The sequence below is a fragment of the Carcharodon carcharias genome, chromosome 6 (genome assembly GCF_017639515.1).
Source record: "Carcharodon carcharias isolate sCarCar2 chromosome 6, sCarCar2.pri, whole genome shotgun sequence".
Classification (NCBI taxonomy): domain Eukaryota; kingdom Metazoa; phylum Chordata; class Chondrichthyes; order Lamniformes; family Lamnidae; genus Carcharodon; species Carcharodon carcharias.
Window position 1 is genome coordinate 89,458,259 of NC_054472.1, and position 17,909 is coordinate 89,476,167.

The 17,909-nt window shown below is 42.6% G+C and overlaps 1 protein-coding gene across 2 annotated transcripts in view; it reads right to left on the reverse strand.

The window, feature by feature from the left end:
- Positions 1–17,909, reverse strand: part of adhfe1 (alcohol dehydrogenase iron containing 1) — a 67,218-nt gene that overhangs the window by 29,379 nt on the left and 19,930 nt on the right. For both annotated transcript variants that reach the window (XM_041190492.1, XM_041190491.1), the window contains 2 exons: positions 8,586–8,782; positions 2,558–2,635 (listed from right to left, as the gene is read on the reverse strand). In XM_041190492.1, the coding sequence (XP_041046426.1) occupies positions 2,558–2,635; positions 8,586–8,782 (275 nt within the window). The remainder of the gene's footprint in view (positions 1–2,557; positions 2,636–8,585; positions 8,783–17,909) is intronic.

The following is a 17,909-nucleotide window of genomic DNA, read 5'->3' on the forward strand; positions in this document are numbered from 1 at the left end:
TTGGGATTGTGTTTGCTGATTTCACAGTCAGGTGAGTTGTTCACTGACAGCCCGGACAGAAAGGGACTGTCTAGGTTGCCTCCGCCCTTGCTCCTCACCTGGTCACTGTATAGTTTGTGGCAAAGGCTTTCCCCTCACGATGACAAGTTTGTGAAGCATGCAGCAGAGCACCACATCTTGACACCTGTTCTGCTGAGTACTGAAGGGCTCTTCCAGAGTGGTCCATGAAACAAAGGTGTTGTTTCAGCATTCCACCGATCTGTTCTGTCACATTTCCTGTAACAGCATGGCTTCCATTGTATACATTCTGTGTACGTGAGCATGGGTTGAGCACCGGGGTCAGAAGCCATGCCATTAGTGAATAGCTCTTGTCATCCAGCTCTGGTTTACTGCAGATGACACAGCTGATTATTGAAGAATGAAGGCACCATAAGACCTATCAGGAAACTGGACATGATCTGCTGCCTATGGTCACACACCAATTGTCACTGAGTGAGTGGAATCCCTTTTGATTGTTGATCTGACAGTTGACAAGCGAAAGTTGCAAAAAGAGCAGTCAATGGCACCCTCTACTTTGGGATGCCTGCAACCTTCCTGGAGCCGCGTGCTCACTATACCTGCTGCTCTCCGGCAAGAGAGATGTAGTTAGCTCTCATGGGCTGGAATGTTATCACCATTTTCAGGCATCAAGACCATTTGTGGGACCCTGATCCTGCACAGTTCAGAGGTCAGACCTAAGCCACAATCTAAAAGCAGATGGACAATTAACATAAAAACAAAATACTGCGGATGCTGGAAATCTAGAACAAAAACAAAAATACCTGGAAAAACTCAGCAGGTCTGACAGCATCTGTGGAGAGGGATACAGTTGACGTTTCGAGTCCGTATGATCCTTCATCAGAACTAAAAAATATAGAAATGAGATGAAATATAAGCTGGTAGAGGAGGGTGGGACAGGTAGAGCTCAATAGGAGGCCAGTGATAGGTGGAGGCCAATGGCCATCCCACCCCTCCCTCCACCAGCTTATATTTCATCTCATTTCTATATTTTTTAGTTCTGATGAAGGGTCATACAATTAACATGCCGCCTCCACACTCGTCGTCCAATTAAGGGTGGCAGCAATGCCCAATGAGACGGCCAAAAAGATTGGCCGCTGGCAGCCCCCCTGGGAGAGGTGGGCACTCCTAATACAGAGGGAAATCAGTGTGATGGTGCCTCAAAATGGAGCCGTGTTGGAAAGCTTCTAAGAATTTATTAAAAATGAAAGTCCAGAGCTTTCATGGCCATCAGTGGGGAGGGGAATCTCCGACACCTCCCTCTGAGATCGTGCTGATCTTCCTCCTCTTCCGATGCCCTGTCAGCGACCCCTGACACAGCATGGGATCCTCTCCTAAGATCGCATTGCTGCATACAATTAAGGGCTAAATGCCCCTTTACGTATCTTGATTGAAAGTCTGCCATGGATGGAAGTGCAGCTGCTGCCACAGAGAGGCCACCTCTGGAAAGATCTTCTGGAGGGGAGAACATGTCAGGAAGCCAACCTGATGTGCGGCGTTTCAAATTTCCACTCTTGCTTCCTCCAAAGCCACCTCCTCGGGGTTAGGAAGTTTGCGCTGATGTGTGTGACGACAAACTACAAGCTGTCACAAATATCTCCAACCTAGAAGGAGCCTGATAGAATAGAAGTTCACAACCATTGGCATCTTCCTTGCCATTCTCACCCTGGTTCTTGCCTTGCTCTGAGGTTGCAGTTGTAGCTGCAGCAGATGGCAGATTTCAGTGAGGACTGAATCGTTAGTAAAATGCAGATATTTCATACATTGTTCTTCACTAAGATTCAGGTCGGAGAATTGCTCCCTGAGCATCTTGGGAAGACATGGCTTCCCTTCTGAGAGCCCTTCACCCCCTCCTCCTCTTCCCTCGATTAGCAGCTTGCCTTGATCTGTGCCACTCCTATTAATTATCCCAGTCAAGCTATATTCCAAGGGGGTTACAAACTACTGTACCCATGCCTGGGAGCATCTGGTTTGCATTGAAGCCTTGAAGTCAGGACAGGGCCTTCAGCACCTGCCATACCACTCCCTTTAGACTTTAGCAACTTGTAAGAACTCTAGAAAGTGCCAAACACTTGTACAATATTGCAACTGCAGTGGAAATCAATCAACAACTAACTTACAAGGAATTGATGATCCTTTCATATAGTGAAAGGAGGGTCCTTCCCTTGCTGCTGAAAGTATGTTCAGGTGCATTGGGTGATTAAGAGAGGCCATTAGCCAAAGCATTGAGCTCCAAAATGGCGGCAGCGGTGACAAATCAGTATTCCGGGTGACATTCACTGCACGTGCTAACATCCTAACCAATAATTGCATCTGCTGCGACTCACGTCAATGGCGTGGGCACATGCTTCTTAGGACTTTTGAGAGTACTTTGAATGCCCAAACTACGGATACTGTGGATCAGAGTTGTGTCATAATTATTTAAAAGTACCCTTACTATATTAACATAGGAAAGGCCCACCTCATCACAATTTGCATTGTTATGATTATTCACTTGTACCTGTTTTAGCTTTCATAGCTTCATAGTCAAATATTGCCACACCTGTGGTCTCACTTCCAGTGCCAGCTGTAGTGGGAACTGGAAAAAAAAACAAAATATATAATATTAGTTAAGAACTGTATTTCTAATTGTATTGGAACTGTATTTTTGGCTTTCGATATACTTTTAACATTCAATTTCATGATTAAATTCCTACATTACAATAATTATGACAGTTCAAAAAGTACTTAATTGGTTGGAAAGTGCTTTGGGAGGGCCAGATGCCATTAAAGGCTCTATAGAAATGCAAATCTTTCTTTTTTCCTTTAAGATCTGTAATGATTACAAAACATGATATATAAAACATTATTTTGTCTGATCAACAAAATGTACAATTTTGTAACATTTAGGCCCAATATTACCTCCAAGATGTGTTGTTAGCAGGCGAGGGTGGAGTGGGAGAGACGAGTTATAGATGGGAAACCTGGAAGTTTATAACTACAGGATATATTTTAATTTTTAAAATGTAATTATTTAAATATAAATAGGTTTATTTAAATGTTAATGTCAGGTGGGAGAGCCTGCAGTCGAAGGACACAGTGGAGGAGCTGATAGGGAGAGATTGCTGTTGTGGGTCTAGTGGGGGACTGAGAGAAATCTGGGGATTGAAGATGGCTGCATTAGCGGGGAGCAGATGGCATCCAGAGTGGGGTCTGATTTTGGAGGGTTGTGCAGGGCAAGATAGCGATCAGTGGGTGGGCAGAACGTGGTTGATGGAGGTGAGCAGATGGCAGTGGCGGGTCTGATCACAGTTGAGGGGGCAAGAGGAAGATGATGTTGGAGGGGAGCAGTTGGTGGTGAGAGATAGGTGATCATAGTGGGTGGGGAGCAAACAGATCATGGGTTGGAGGGGATGTGAGGTTTACAGGTAAGCTTGTTGGGCCAGGCAATAACACGCCTGCTGTTTCCAGCCCACAGGAAGCGCTGTAGAAAACCTTGCCTCCTCATCTCGTTTTACCTGACAGGTTTCCTGAGGCCCAGGAAAACCAACTGATCATGATTAAAAACAGAATCACTGTGAAAATAAAGGCACACAGCGTCATTAAAAGATTTCAACAGACAACCTGCAAGCTGATTGATCGCTTGTTCCTTGTCCCACCTCTGTTAAATCCAGAAGTGGATAGATTTGGTTCCTGTGTCAAATTTTCAACTTGCCATGCGAATCAAACCCATCTATTGTGAGGGTTAGAATTATTCCCTTAATGTTAATAATTAAAGAAAAAAGGAAGATTTGAATATACAAAGCATGATCTTAGGATGCCTCAAAATGCTTTATAGCCAAAGTACTTTTGAAGTGTAGCTGCTCTTGTAATGTTGGAAACGCTACACCAATTTGTATAAAGCAAACTCCCACAAAATGATAATGACCAAACAATGAGTTTTTGTGATGTTAGTTGAGGGATAAATATTGACCAGTACAGCAGGAAGAATCCCCTGACTCTTCTTTGAAATTTTACCATGGGATGTTTGACATCCTCTTGAGAGGGCAAAGAGAACATTGATTTAATGTCTCATTCAAAAGATAGCACTTCCAACAGTGCAGCACTCTCTTGGTATAGCACTGCTATGTCAACCTAGATTGTGCACTCAAGTATCTGCAGTGGAACTTGAAAGCACAACCTTCTGATTCAATCTTTTGCTACCAATTGTTAAAACTCTTCATTTGGTAAGTCAAAATCATTCACTCCAAGTAGAAAGATGTGATACTTCCAACTAAAGGCCTTTATAATCAGATTTTACTTAATTCCACAATCAAAAATTTTAAGTTAGTGTATTAGTTTAAAAAAAAACTTTCTGATTCTGGCATTCAAATAGAAAATTTCTCTGGTTTGGTGGATCCTCAGATGTGTACATTGTGCTAGTGATAACATCATGTGTGATGAGATATATATGCAATATAAGTTCTTGCATTTAATGATGAGTGGCAGTTTTGGCAGTTAAAGACTGTATCTGAATGCACGTAGCATCCATAACAAAGTAAATGAATTGATAGCACACATCGAAGTAAATAAATATGATCTGATAACTAATATGGAAATGTGGCTGGAAGATGGTAAAGATTGAAAGGCCTGAATATTGAGGGGTATATGACATTCAAGAAGAATAGGAAGCTAGGTAAAGAAGGAGGAGTAACACTGTTGATCAAGGATGGCATTGGTGCAATAGTTAGAGATGACCTTGGTTCAGGAGATCCGAATGTAGAATCGGTTTGGGTGGAGATTAGGAATAGTGGGGGAAAGAAGTTACTAGTGCAATGGTCTACAGGCTTCCTAACAGTAACTACAATGTAGGATAAAGAATACAAGAAGAAATATTGGGTGCTCGTGATAAAGGGACAGCAATAACCATGGGTGATTTTAATCTACATATAAACTGGGAAAATCAGGTTGGCAGTAGTAGCCTGGGTGAGGAGATCATAGAATGCTTTTGAGATAGTTTGTCAGAGCAGCACATTTTAGAGCCAACCAGACAGTAGGTTATATTAGACTTGGTATTGTATAATGTAACAGGATTAATTAATGACCTCAGAGTGAAGGCACCCTTAGGTAGCAGCGACCACAATATGATTGAATTTTACATCCAGTTTGAAAGGGAGAAGAGTGGGTCTAAGAGTAGTTTTTTAAACTTAAATAAAGGCAACTATGTGGGCATGAAAGCTGAGCTAGCTGAAGCGAACTGGGACACCAGGCTAGGGGATAGATCAATAGACAAGCAGTGGCAGACATTTAAGAGGATATTTCAGAATACTCAGTATAAGTATATTCCTATTATAAAGAAAAATTCTGAGGTCGTAATTCTAAAAATTCTAACCCACCGTCCATGGTTAACTAAAGAAGTTAAGGAAAGCATCAAACTTAAAGAAAAAGCATACAATTGCACAAAGATGAATAGCAGATCAGATGATTGGTCAGAAGTTAAGAATGGCAGAGAATGACCAAAAGGTTAATCAGGAGAAAGAAATTTGAATTTGAGAGGAAGCTAGCTAGAAATTTAAAAACGGGTAGCAAGAGTTTCTACAGGTATTTAAAAAGGAAAAAAGTAAAGTGAATGTTGCTCTTCTACAGAGTGACGATGGGGCATTAATAGTAGATAACAATGACATAGTAGATGGAATGAACAAATATTTTGCTTCTGTCTTCACTATGGAGGATGCAAAATCCATCCCACTGCAGTAATAGCTGTAAATCAAGAGGTGGCAGGGAGACGGGAACTTGGTGAGATTATAATCACTAGGGAAGGGGTACTGAGCAGACTGATGGAACTGCGGGCTGACAAGTCTCTGGGACCTGATGGACCTCATCCTAGGGATTTTAAAAGAGGTGGCTAATAAAGTAGTAGATGCATTGATATTAATTTTCCAAAATTCACTAGATTCTGGAAAGGTTCGACCAGATTGGAAGGTAGTAAATATAACCCCTCTTTCAAGAAGGGAGGGGAGCAGAAAACAGGAAACTATAGGCCAGTTAGCTTGACATCTGCTGTGGGGAAGGTATAAGGATTGATCTTTAAGGAAGTTATACCTGGCCACTTAGAGAAACTCAAGGTAATTGGGACGTGTCAGCATGGTTTTGTGAAAGGAAAATCATGTTTAACCAATTTATTGGAGTTCTTTGAAGGAATGGCGTGTGTTGTGAATAAAGGGGAGCCTGCAGATATGCTGTATTTGGATTTCCAGAAGGCATTTGATAAGGTGCCATATCAACGGTTATTGTGGAAAATAAAAGCTTGTGGTATAGGGGATAACATATTGGTATGGATAGAAGTTTGGCTGGCTGTCATAAAACAGAGAGTATGCATAAATGGGTGTTTTTCTGATTGGCAGGATATGACGAGTGGAGTCCTGCAGGGATCTGTACTGGGGCCTCAACTTTTACAATTTACACCAATGACTTAGATGAGGAGAGTGAAGGCATGGTAGCTAAATTTGCAGATGACACAAAGATAGGTAGGAAAGTATGTCGTGAAGAAGACATAAGGAGTTTGCAGATAGATATAGGTAGGTTGAGCGAGTGGACAAAAAATCTGGTAGATGGAGTATAATGTGGGAAAATGTGAAGTTGTTCACTTTGGCAGGAATAACTGAAATGCAGAGTACTTAAATGGAGAATGACTGCAAAATTCAGAGGTGCAGAGGGATCTAGGTGTTCCAGTGCACAAGCCACAAAAAATTACAATGCAGGTACAGCAAGTAATTAAGAAGGCTAATGGAAGGCTACCATTTATTATGAGAGGAAATGAACATAAAAGTAAGGATGTTATGCTTCAATTATACAGGGCACTGGTGAGACCACATCTCAAATACTGTGTGCAGTTTTGGTCTCCTTATTTAAAGTAGGATGTAAATGTGCTGGAGGCGGTTCAGAGGAGGTTAACTAGACTGATACCTGGTTGTGTTATAAAGAAAGGTTAGACAAAAATTGGGCTTGTTTCCACTGGAGTTTAGAAGAGTGAGGGGTGACTTGATTGAAGGAATAAGATTCTGAACTGTATTGACAAGGTGGACATAGAAAGGATGTTTCCTCTTGCGGATGAGTCCAGAACTTGGGAACACTGTTGTAAAATTAGGAGTCACCCTCTTAGGACAGAGATAAGGTGAATTTTTTCCTCTCTGAGAGTTGTGCGACTTTGGAATTCTCTGCCTCAGAAGGCAGTGAAGGTGGGGTCATTGAATCTTTTTAAGGCAGAGGTAGATAGATTCTTGTTAGGCAAGGGAATCAAAGGTTATTGGGGGTGGATGAGAATGTGGAATTCAAAACACAAATTGATCAGCTATGATAATATTGAATGGTGGAGCAGGCTCGAGGGGCCGAATGGCTTACTTCTGCTTCTATTTCATATGTTCATATGTTAGTAGTTTTATAATGGGAGCTGCATTTGTACTATTATGTTACTACATTACATAGAACAGCAGTTCCGACAATGTATTTTAACAATCTGTAGTTACTAGTCAATCCCCCAAGGCATTGCACATGGGTAGTCAATGCCAAGAGTATGTTTCAGGACAGCAGGGGTAGCGGAAAGGCAAGAGGGCAAAGAGGAGAGTAGAGGAGAGAAGTAAGCCAGGAGTCAGAGGACAATGGTGAGTAGAGGGGAGGAAAGGGAGAGGAAGGGGAAAAAAGGAGGTAATGAGGGGAGAAAAGGAAAGTGGAGGAGAGAGAAGTGAATGAATAAGGGAGAGGGAAAGAGAGGGGAGATTAAGATAGAAAGGAGAAGGATAGGGGAAGAGGGTTAGAAGTAGGCAAGAGGGAGAGATAGAGGAAGGATGAAAGAGAGAGAAACATGTAGAGTGGATTGGGGGAGAAGAGGTGTGAAGAGACAAACTTAAATTTTCCCTATGTCTGCAATAATTCTAACTTCCAGCTCCAGTTCTGGGAAAAACAAGTCACTTGCTCAGCTCAAGGAACTCATTTCTAATAGTCAAGATAATTACTTTCACTTCTTAAAGGTGAACTACCATTTATCTGACCAGTAGCTCTTTAATATTGTGGAGGGTGGCATAGAGCAGAATGTTAAGTGCAAAGTGCATTATCTTCTGAAAACTGCTTAAAATCCCCTTCCTTACAGCCATCAGTCACAAGCTTATATTTGCAGCTTCATTAAGGATTAAAGGGGGAAAACAATAGGCAATTAAGAAGATTTCAAATACATAATGAAAATAGATTACACAGTCTAATATATGTTTGATCAACAGTATAGGCTGGTACATTTACAGCAGGGTCAAACATCTGTATTTGCTGATAAACTGGGTGCTTCTATAATGGTTTAAGTGCTCTCAAATGTTTAAATCATTGTTGTTCTTTTTAAATGTTTGCATGTGGTACAGTATTGCTAGGAATTTGTCACCAATCAACATTTCTCACTTACACTGATCCCTTTCCAAACACAAAAGCCACTTGCAGATTGTGGTCACAATTAGTATGCCACACAGAAAGCTACTAATGGTACAATTCAAACCAACTCCATTTTTAAAACATCTGCATGGACCCACCTGCTATCAAAGGACAGAGGTGAACAGTAACAGGTTTTCCTTTCCCTATTGGTGCATTGACATAGTCCAAGAATTCAGAATCAGGACTGCAGGTGTAGAGGTTAGCCACTTTGCACGTGTCGATCACAGATCCACCGCCAACAGCTACATATGCATCAAACTGTTCTTGCCGAGCAAATGTTATTGCTTCCTTGAAACTAATAATATTTCATAAAGTACAGAATTATCAACTTCAAACAAAATATGTCAGAATAATACATTTTGAAAGATTAAACAAATGATACATCCTTATAAAAACAAAAAAACAAAGAAACAAAAAAACAAAAAAACTGCGGATGCTGGAAATCCAAAACAAAAACAGAATTACCTGGAAAAACTCAGCAGGTCTGGCAGCATCGGTGGAGAAGAAAAGAGTTGACGTTTCGAGTCCTCATGACCCTTCGACAGAACTTGAGTTCGAGTCCAAGAAAGAGTTGAAATATAAGCTGGTTTAAGGTGTGTGTGTGGGGGGCGGAGAGATAGAGAGAGAGGTGGAGGGGGGGGGTGTGGTTGTAGGGACAAACAAGCAGTGATAGAAGCAGATCATCAAAAGATGTCAACGACAATAGTACAATAAAACACATAGGTGTTAAAGTTAAAGTTAGTGATATTATCTAAACGAATACATCCTTAATTAAAAACAAAAAAACTGCGGATGCTGGAAATCCAAAACAAAAACAGAATTACCTGGAAAAACTCAGCAGGTCTGGCAGCATCGGCGGAGAAGAAAAGAGTTGACGTTTCGAGTCCTCATGACCCTTCGACAGAACTTGAGTTCGAATCCAAGAAAGAGTTGAAATATAAGCTGGTTTAAGGTGTGTGTGTGGGGGGCGGAGAGATAGAGAGAGAGAGAGAGGTTGTGGGGGGAGGTGTGGTTGTAGGGACAAACAAGCAGTGATAGAAGCAGATCATCAAAAGATGTCAACGACAATAGTACAATAGAACACATAGGTGTTAAAGTTAAAGTTGGTGATATTATCTAAACGAATGTGCTAATTAAGAATGGATGGTAGGGCACTCAAGGTATAGCTCTAGTGGGGTTTTTTTTTATATAATGGAAATAGGTGGGAAAAGAAAAATCTTTATAATTTATTGGAAAAAAAAGGAAGGGGGAAACAGAAAGGGGGTGGGGATGGGGGAGGGAGCTCACGACCTAAAGTTGTTGAATTCAATATTCAGTCCGGAAGGCTGTAAAGTCCCTAGTCGGAAGATGAGGTGTTGCTCCTCCAGTTTACGTTGGGCTTCACTGGAACAATGCGGCAAGCCAAGGACAGACATGTGGGCAAGAGAGCAGGGTGGAGTGTTAAAATGGCAAGCGACAGGGAGGTTTGGGTCATTCTTGCGGACAGACCGCAGGTGTTCTGCAAAGCGGTCGCCCAGTTTACGTTTGGTCTCTCCAATGTAGAGGAGACCACTAAGTTGTCTATTGCATTCGTTGCTCCCAATGTGGTCTCCTCTACATTGGAGAGACCAAACGTAAACTGGGCGACTGCTTTGCAGAACACCTGCGGTCTGTCCGCAAGAATGACCCAAACCTCCCTGTAGCTTGCCATTTTAACACTCCACCCTGCTCTCTTGCCCACATGTCTGTCTTTGGCTTGCCGCATTGTTCCAGTGAAGCCCAACGTAAACTGGGGGAACAACACCTCATCTTCCGACTAGGGACTTTACAGCCTTCCGGACTGAATATTGAATTCAACAACTTTAGGTCGTGAGCTCCCTCCCCCATCCCCACCACCTTTCTGTTTTCCCCTTCCTTTTTTTTCCAATAAATTATAAAGATTTTTCTTTTCCCACCTATTTCCATTATATAAAAAAAAAACCCCACTAGAGCTATACCTTGAGTGCCCTACCATCCATTCTTAATTAGCACATTCGTTTAGATAATATCACCAACTTTAACTTTAACACCTATGTGTTCTATTGTACTATTGTCGTTGACATCTTTTGATGATCTGCTTCCATCACTGCTTGTTTGTCCCTACAACCACACCACCCCCCCCAACCTCTCTCTCTCTCTCTATCTCTCCGCCCCCCACACACACACCTTAAACCAGCTTATATTTCAACTCTTTCTTGGACTCGAACTCAAGTTCTGTCGAAGGGTCATGAGGACTCGAAACATTCTTAATTACTTGAAAAAGGAGAGCTATGGGTAAGTGCTGGAAGAGGTTGCAATGAGCCTTAGAGATCAGAAAGCACCCAGGTTTTGTCCCTAATCTGTGCTGAATGAGCTGATCTCAACAGGGCACAACAATCCCCCTCATATATATTCATTGACCTCACCTCCTCTGGAGAGCTTCCCTCCACAGTCTCCAACCTCATAGACCCCAACCTCGAACAGCCCAATTCTACATTCTTCCTAAAATCCACAAAACAGGATTGCCCTGCTAGACCCATTATTTCAGCCTGCTCCTGCTCCACTGAACTGATTTTTTTTCCTATTTCAACTCTGCTTTCTCTTCATGTCCAGTCCCTTCCCGTCTGCATCTGTGACTCTTCCAATGCTCTATGTCACCTTAACAGTTCCCAGCCCCAACTTTTCACCATGGACATCCAGTCTCTCTACACCTTCATTCCCCACCCGAATGGACTGAGAGCTCTCTGCTTCTTCCATGAACGGAGGCCCAACTTGTTCTCATTCACTATCACCCTCATCTGCCTGGCTGAACTTGTTCTCACATGAATAATTTCTCCTTCAACTCCTCCAGCTTTCTTCATTTAAGAGCTGTTGTCATCGGTACCAACATGTGTCTCATGCTTGGCATTTTGCGGGATATATGGAACATTCCTTCCTCCAGTCCTACTCAGACCCCTCACTCATTTCTTTTTCCAATACATTGATGACTATCAGTGCCGTTTTCTACTCTCGCCCTGAACTGAAAAATTTCATCAACTTTGCTTCCAAATTCACTTTCTCTCACTTTCACATGAACCATCTCTGATTCTTCCCTTCCCTTCCTTGACTTCTCTGTCTCCATTTCTAGGCTTTCAAACGATATTCAATATAAGCTCACAGACTCCCACGCCTACCTTGACTACACTTCCTCACACCCCTCTTCCCATAAGGACTCTATTCCATTCTCCATCTCTGTCACATTTATTCAGATGATTAACCATCCATACTCTAGTCATTCCAATATGCCCACCTTTTCCCTGACCAAGGATTACCCCCACTGTGGTTCACAGGGACCTCAACTGTATATGTTCTTTTTCCCACATTTTACTCTCACCCCTTCTCCTGCCCTCCCAAAAACATGGTAGAGTTCCCCCTGTCTTTGTGTTCCACCCCATCAGTCTCCCTATTCAACGGATCATTCTCTGCCATTTCTGTCACCTCCAGCATGATGCCTCTCTTCCCTTTTCAGCCTGCCAAAAGGACTGTTCCCTCCATGACATCCAGGTCCACTCCTCAGTCACCCCAACTCCTCCTCCTTTTCCTATGGTACCTTTTAATGCAAGTGTAGGAGATGCAATGCCTGCCCTTTTACACCTTCCCTTCTCACTGTCCAAAGCTTCAAATACTCCTCCTGAGTGAAACAGTGATTTATTTGTACTTCTTTCAATTTAGTAAACTGTATTTGCTGCTCATAATGTGGTCTCAGAATCACAGAATTCATAGAATCACAGAGCTGTTACAGTGTAGAAGGAGACCATTCAGGCCACCATGTCTGCATCAGCTCTCCGAATGAGCATTATGACTCAGTGCCATTCTCCTGCTTTATCCCTGTAACCCTGCGCATTGTTTCTACTAAAATAATCATCTAATGCCCTCTTGAATGCCTTGATTGAACCTACCTTGACCACACTTCCGGGCAGTGCAATCCAGACCCGAACCACTCGCTGTGTCAAAAAGTTTTTTCTCACATCGCATTTGCTTCTTTCGCAAATCACTTTAAATCTGTGCCTTCTCATTCTCAATCCTTTTACGAGCAGGAACAGTTTCTCCCTATCTATTCTATCTAGGCCCTACATCATTTAAAACACCTCTATCAACCTCCTATTGGCCTTCTCCTCTCCAAGGAGAACAGTCCCAACTTCTCTAATCTATCTTCATAACTGAAGTTTCTGATCCCTGAAGCCATTTTTGTAAACCTCTCTGCACTCTCTCCAATGCGTTCACATCCTTCCTAAAGTGTGGCGCCCAGAACTGTCCACAATAATCTAGCTGAGGTGTAACTAGTGTCTTATACAAGTTCAGCATAACTTCCTTGCTCTCGTACTCTATGCCCTTATTAATAAAGCCTAGGATACTGTACGCTTTATTTAACTGCTCTCTTCACCATCCTGCCACCTTTAATGACTAATGCACATATACACCCAGGTCCCTCTGCCCCTTCACACCCTTTAGAGTTGTACCCCTTATTTTAGACTGTCTCTCCATGTTCTTCCTACCAAACTGAATCACCTCACACTTCTCTGCATTGAACTTCATTTGCCACCTATCTGCCCACTTCACCAACTTGTCTATGTGCTTTTGAAGTTCTACACTGTTGTTCCCTCAGTTTACAATGCTTCCAAGTTTTGAATTGCTTGTAAACTTTGAAATTGTCCCCTACACACCAAGATCTTGGTCATTAATAGATATCAAGAAAAGCAAATGTCCCAAACTGACCCCTGGAGAACTCCACTACAAACCTTCCTCCAGCCCGAAAAATATCCGTTAACCGTTACTCAGCCAATTTTGTATCCATGTTGCTGCTCTCCCTTTTCTCCCATGAGCAATAACTTTTCTCACAAGTCTGTTGTGCAGCAATGTATCGAATGCCTTTTGGAAGTCCATGTACACCACATCTACAGCATTACCCTCATCAACCCTCTCTGTTGCTTCTTCAAAAAACTCCAGCAAGTTAGTTAAACACAGTTTTTCCTTTAGAAATCCATGCCGGCTCCTCCTAATCAACCCACATTATTCCATCTGTCTATTAATACTATCCTGAATAATTGTTTCCAGAAGCTTCCCCAACACTGAAGTTAAACTGGTCTGTAATTGCTGGGCTTATCCTTACAACCCTTTTTGAACAAGGGTGTAATGTTTGCAATTCTCCAGTCCTCTGGCACCTCACCTGAGTCTAGGGAAGACTGGAAGATTATGGCCAATACCCCTGCAATTTCCACTTTCACTTCCTTCAATATCCATGGATGCATCTCATCTGGTTCCGGTGCCTTGTCAATGTTAAGTACCGACAGTTTATCCAACCCTTCCTCCTTATCAATTTTGAACCCTTCTAGTGACAGAGTTTGCTCCTCTGTCACCATGGCATAGGTAGCATCTGCTTCCTTGGTAAAAGACAGATGCAAAGAATTAATTTAACACCTCTGCCTCCATTTGCAAATCCCCTTTTTAGTCCCTAATCAGCTCTACTCCTCCTTTTACCACCCTCTTACTATTTATGTGCCTATTGAAGACTTTGGGATTCCTCTTTATGTTGGCTGCTAGTCTTTTCTCATAATCCCTCATGATTACCTCTCCTCTGAACCTTCTGTATTCAGCTTGGTTCTCAACTGTATTTTCTACCTGACATCTGTCATAAGCACACTTTTTCCTCTTTATCTCAATTTCTATGTCCTTTTTCATTCAGGGAGCTCTGGATTTTTTTGTCCTACCTTTCCCTTTTGAGGGAATATACCTTGATTGTGTCCGAACCATTTCTTCTTTGAAGCTAGCCCATTGTTCAGCTCCAGTTTTTCCTGCCAAGCTTTGGTTCCAGTCTATCTGGCCCAGCTCCACTCTTGCCCCATTGAAGTCGACTCGTCCTCGGTTAATTATTCTTTTTCCGGATTGCACATTGTCCTTTTCTACCGTCATCCTAAACCTTATGATACAATGATCACTGTCTCCTAAATGTTCCCCCAATGACACTTGATCTTCTTGGCCCATCTTATTTCCAAGAACCAGGTCTAGCTGTGCCTCCTTTCTTGTTGGACTGGACACACAAACCTATGAAATTCTCTACCACAGAAGGCTGTGGAGGCCAAGCCACTGAATATATTTAAGAAGGAAATAGATCGATTTCTGGACTCTAGAATCGTCAAGGGGTATGGGGAGAGTGCAGGAATACGGTGTTGAGATAGAGAATCAGCCATGATCATACTGAATGGTGGAGCAGACCCAAAGGGCCAAATGACCTAATCCTGTCCCTATTTTCTATGTTTCTATGTTACATACTGCTGTGGAAAATTCTCCTGAACAAATTCTGGGAACTCTTGCCCCTCTCTACCCTTTACATTACCACTGTCCCAGCCTACATTTGGGTAATTAAAGTCCCCCATTATAACTACTCTATAATGTTTGCACCTCTCTGTAATTTCCATGCAATTTTGTTCCTCTATATCCTTCCCACTACTTGGTGACCTACAGACAACACCAAACAATGTAATTGCACCCTTTTTGTTCCGTAGTTCTAACCAAATTAATTCTGTCCTTGAACCCTCTTAGACATCCTCTTTTTCTAGCACTGCAATGCTCTCCTTAACTAATATAGCCACTCCTCCTCCTTGCCTTCCTACCCTATCTTTCCTGAACGCCTTGTACCCAGGAGCACTTAACATGCAGTTCTGCCCTTCCTTGAGCCCGGTCTCTGTTAGCACCATAACATCACAACTCTGCATGGCAATCTGTGCCTGTAACTCACCAATCTTATTTACTATGCTCTGTGCAGTCACACACATGCAGTATAATCCTGATTTAGACTTTATTATTTTCTCCCTTTCTCTGACTCTGCCTATTAACTTTCCAGGATCACCTCTACAATGGAAAGGCCTAAAGCAGATTGGGTAACCGCTTTGCAGAACACCTCCAATCAGTCTGCAAGTGTCAACTCGAGCTTCCTATTGCCTGTCATTTCAATTCTCCACTTTCTCCCAAATGACCTTTCTGTCCTTGGCCTGCTACAGTGTTCTAATGAAATTCAATGCAGGTTCGAGTAACAGCACCTCATCTTTTGACTGGGCACTTTACATCCTTCTAGACTCAACATCGAATTCAACAATTTCAGATCATAAGCTCCCTGCTCCCATTTTGTTTCATGTTTTGTTGCTGGTTTGTTTCTTCTTTCATGTTGCTCTCCTATTTTCTTTAATCTGTGTATGGACGGTAGCTATTCTGCTATTCACACTTCCTCTAGTAACATCTATCGTTTCTTTACTTGTCACATTACCACTTCCTTTGGCCTTGAACCTTTGTATCTTCTGTTCTCCAGTCTAAATCAGATCTTCCCTCTTGTTCTTCTTCCCACCTTCCCGCCATTTCACTTACCCAAAACCTGTCACATTTTTAATTTCTCCTAGTTCTGATCAAAGATCATGGATCTGAAATGTTAATTCTGTTTTTCTCTCCCCACAGATGCTGCCTGGCCTACTGAGCATTCCAGACTTTTCTGTTTTTATTTCAAACTTCCAGCATCTGCAGAATTTTGCTTCTCTGTTTTGTATCAAATATATTCAGATTAAGACTAAGTAGAATTAACAGGAGTTTGAACTTGCCGCATCCCTAGCCAAGCTGTTCCAGTACAGCTACAACACTGGCATCTATCCGGCAATGTGGAAAATTGCCCAGGTATGTCCTGTACAGAAAAAAAAAGCAGGACAAAGCCACCCAGCCGATTACTGCCCCATCAATCTACTCTCAATCATCAGTAAAGTGATGGAAAGGATCATCATAGTGCTAATATCCGGCACTAACTTTGCAGTAACCTGCTCACTGATGCTCAGTTTGGGTTCCGTCAGGGTCACTCAGCTCCTGACCTCAGTCTTGGTCCAAATATGGAAAAAGAGCTGAACTCCAGAGGTAAGGCGAGAGTGACTGCCCTTGACATCAAGGCAGCATTTGACTGAGTGTGGCATCAAGAAGCCCTAGCAAAACTGGAGTCAATGGGAATGAGGGGGACAACTCTCTGCTGGTTGGAGTCATACCTAGCACAAAGGGAGATGCTTGTGGTTGTTGGAGGTCAATCATCTCAGTTACGGGACATCACTGCAGGAGTTCCTCAGGGTAGTGTCCTCGGCCCAACCATCTTCAGATATTTCATCAATGACCTTCCTTCCATCATAAGGTCAAAAGTGGGGATGTGCACTGATGATTGCACAATGCTCAGCACCATTCGTGACTCTTCAGATACTGAAGCAGTCCATGTCCAAATCCAGCAAAACCTGAACAATATCCAGGCTTGGGCTGACAAGTAGCAAGTAACATTCATGCCAACAAGTGCCAGGCAATGACCATCCCCCACAAGAGAGAACCTAACTGCAATCCCTTGACATTCAATGGCATTACCATCACTGAATCCCCCATTATCAACATCCTGGGGGTTACCATTGATCAGAAACTGAATTGGACTAGTCATATAAATACTGTGGCTGCAAGATGCTCAGAGTTCTGTGGCAAGTGATTCACCTCCTGACTCCCCAAAGTCTGTCCACCATCTACAAGGCACAAGTCAAGAATGTGATGGAATACTCTCCACTTGCCTGGATGAGTGCAGCTCCAACATCACTCAAGAAGCTTGATGCCATCCAGGACTAGGCAGCCCGCTTAATTGGCACCCCACCCACAAACATTCATTCCCTCCACCACCTACGTACAGTAGCAGCAGTGTGTAAGATACACTGCAGGATCTCACCATCTTAGACAGCATCTTCCAAATCCACGACCGCTACCATCTAGAAGGACAAGGGCAGCAGATAGATGGGAACACCACCACCTGGAAGTTCCCATCCAAACCACTCACCATCCTGACTTGGAAATATATCACCATTCCTTCACTATAGCTGGGTCAAAATCCTGGAACTCCCTTCATAACAGCACTGTGGATGTATCTACACCACATGGATTGCAGCGGTTCAAGAAGACAGCTTACCACCGCCTTCTGAAGGGCAATTAGAGATGGGAAATAAATGCTGGCCCAGCCAGTGACACCCACATCTCATGAATGAAAAGAAAATGTTTCTATTTTAGTTATTGGACGGAGACTGCAAATGTAAAGTATATGCATGGGTGTCAGGACAGGCTGCACATGTGCCCACTACAGTTCAACAGCTTGTTAACTCACTGTCAAGTCTTACCAAAGAACAATAGGCATTTGGGTTACCAGAAGACTGAATCACTGTTTTCAGGATCATCATCTTTCAGGGAATATTTTTATTATTCTACTCCACCACAGTACCTATCTCATCACTAGCTGTACAGATCTGTTGGATGGTCTTAACCTCTGTATGATCCTCTGATTCTACTCCATCCCAATTTGTTTGCCTGGGTTCGGACTTGTTATTAATCAAGAATTCTCA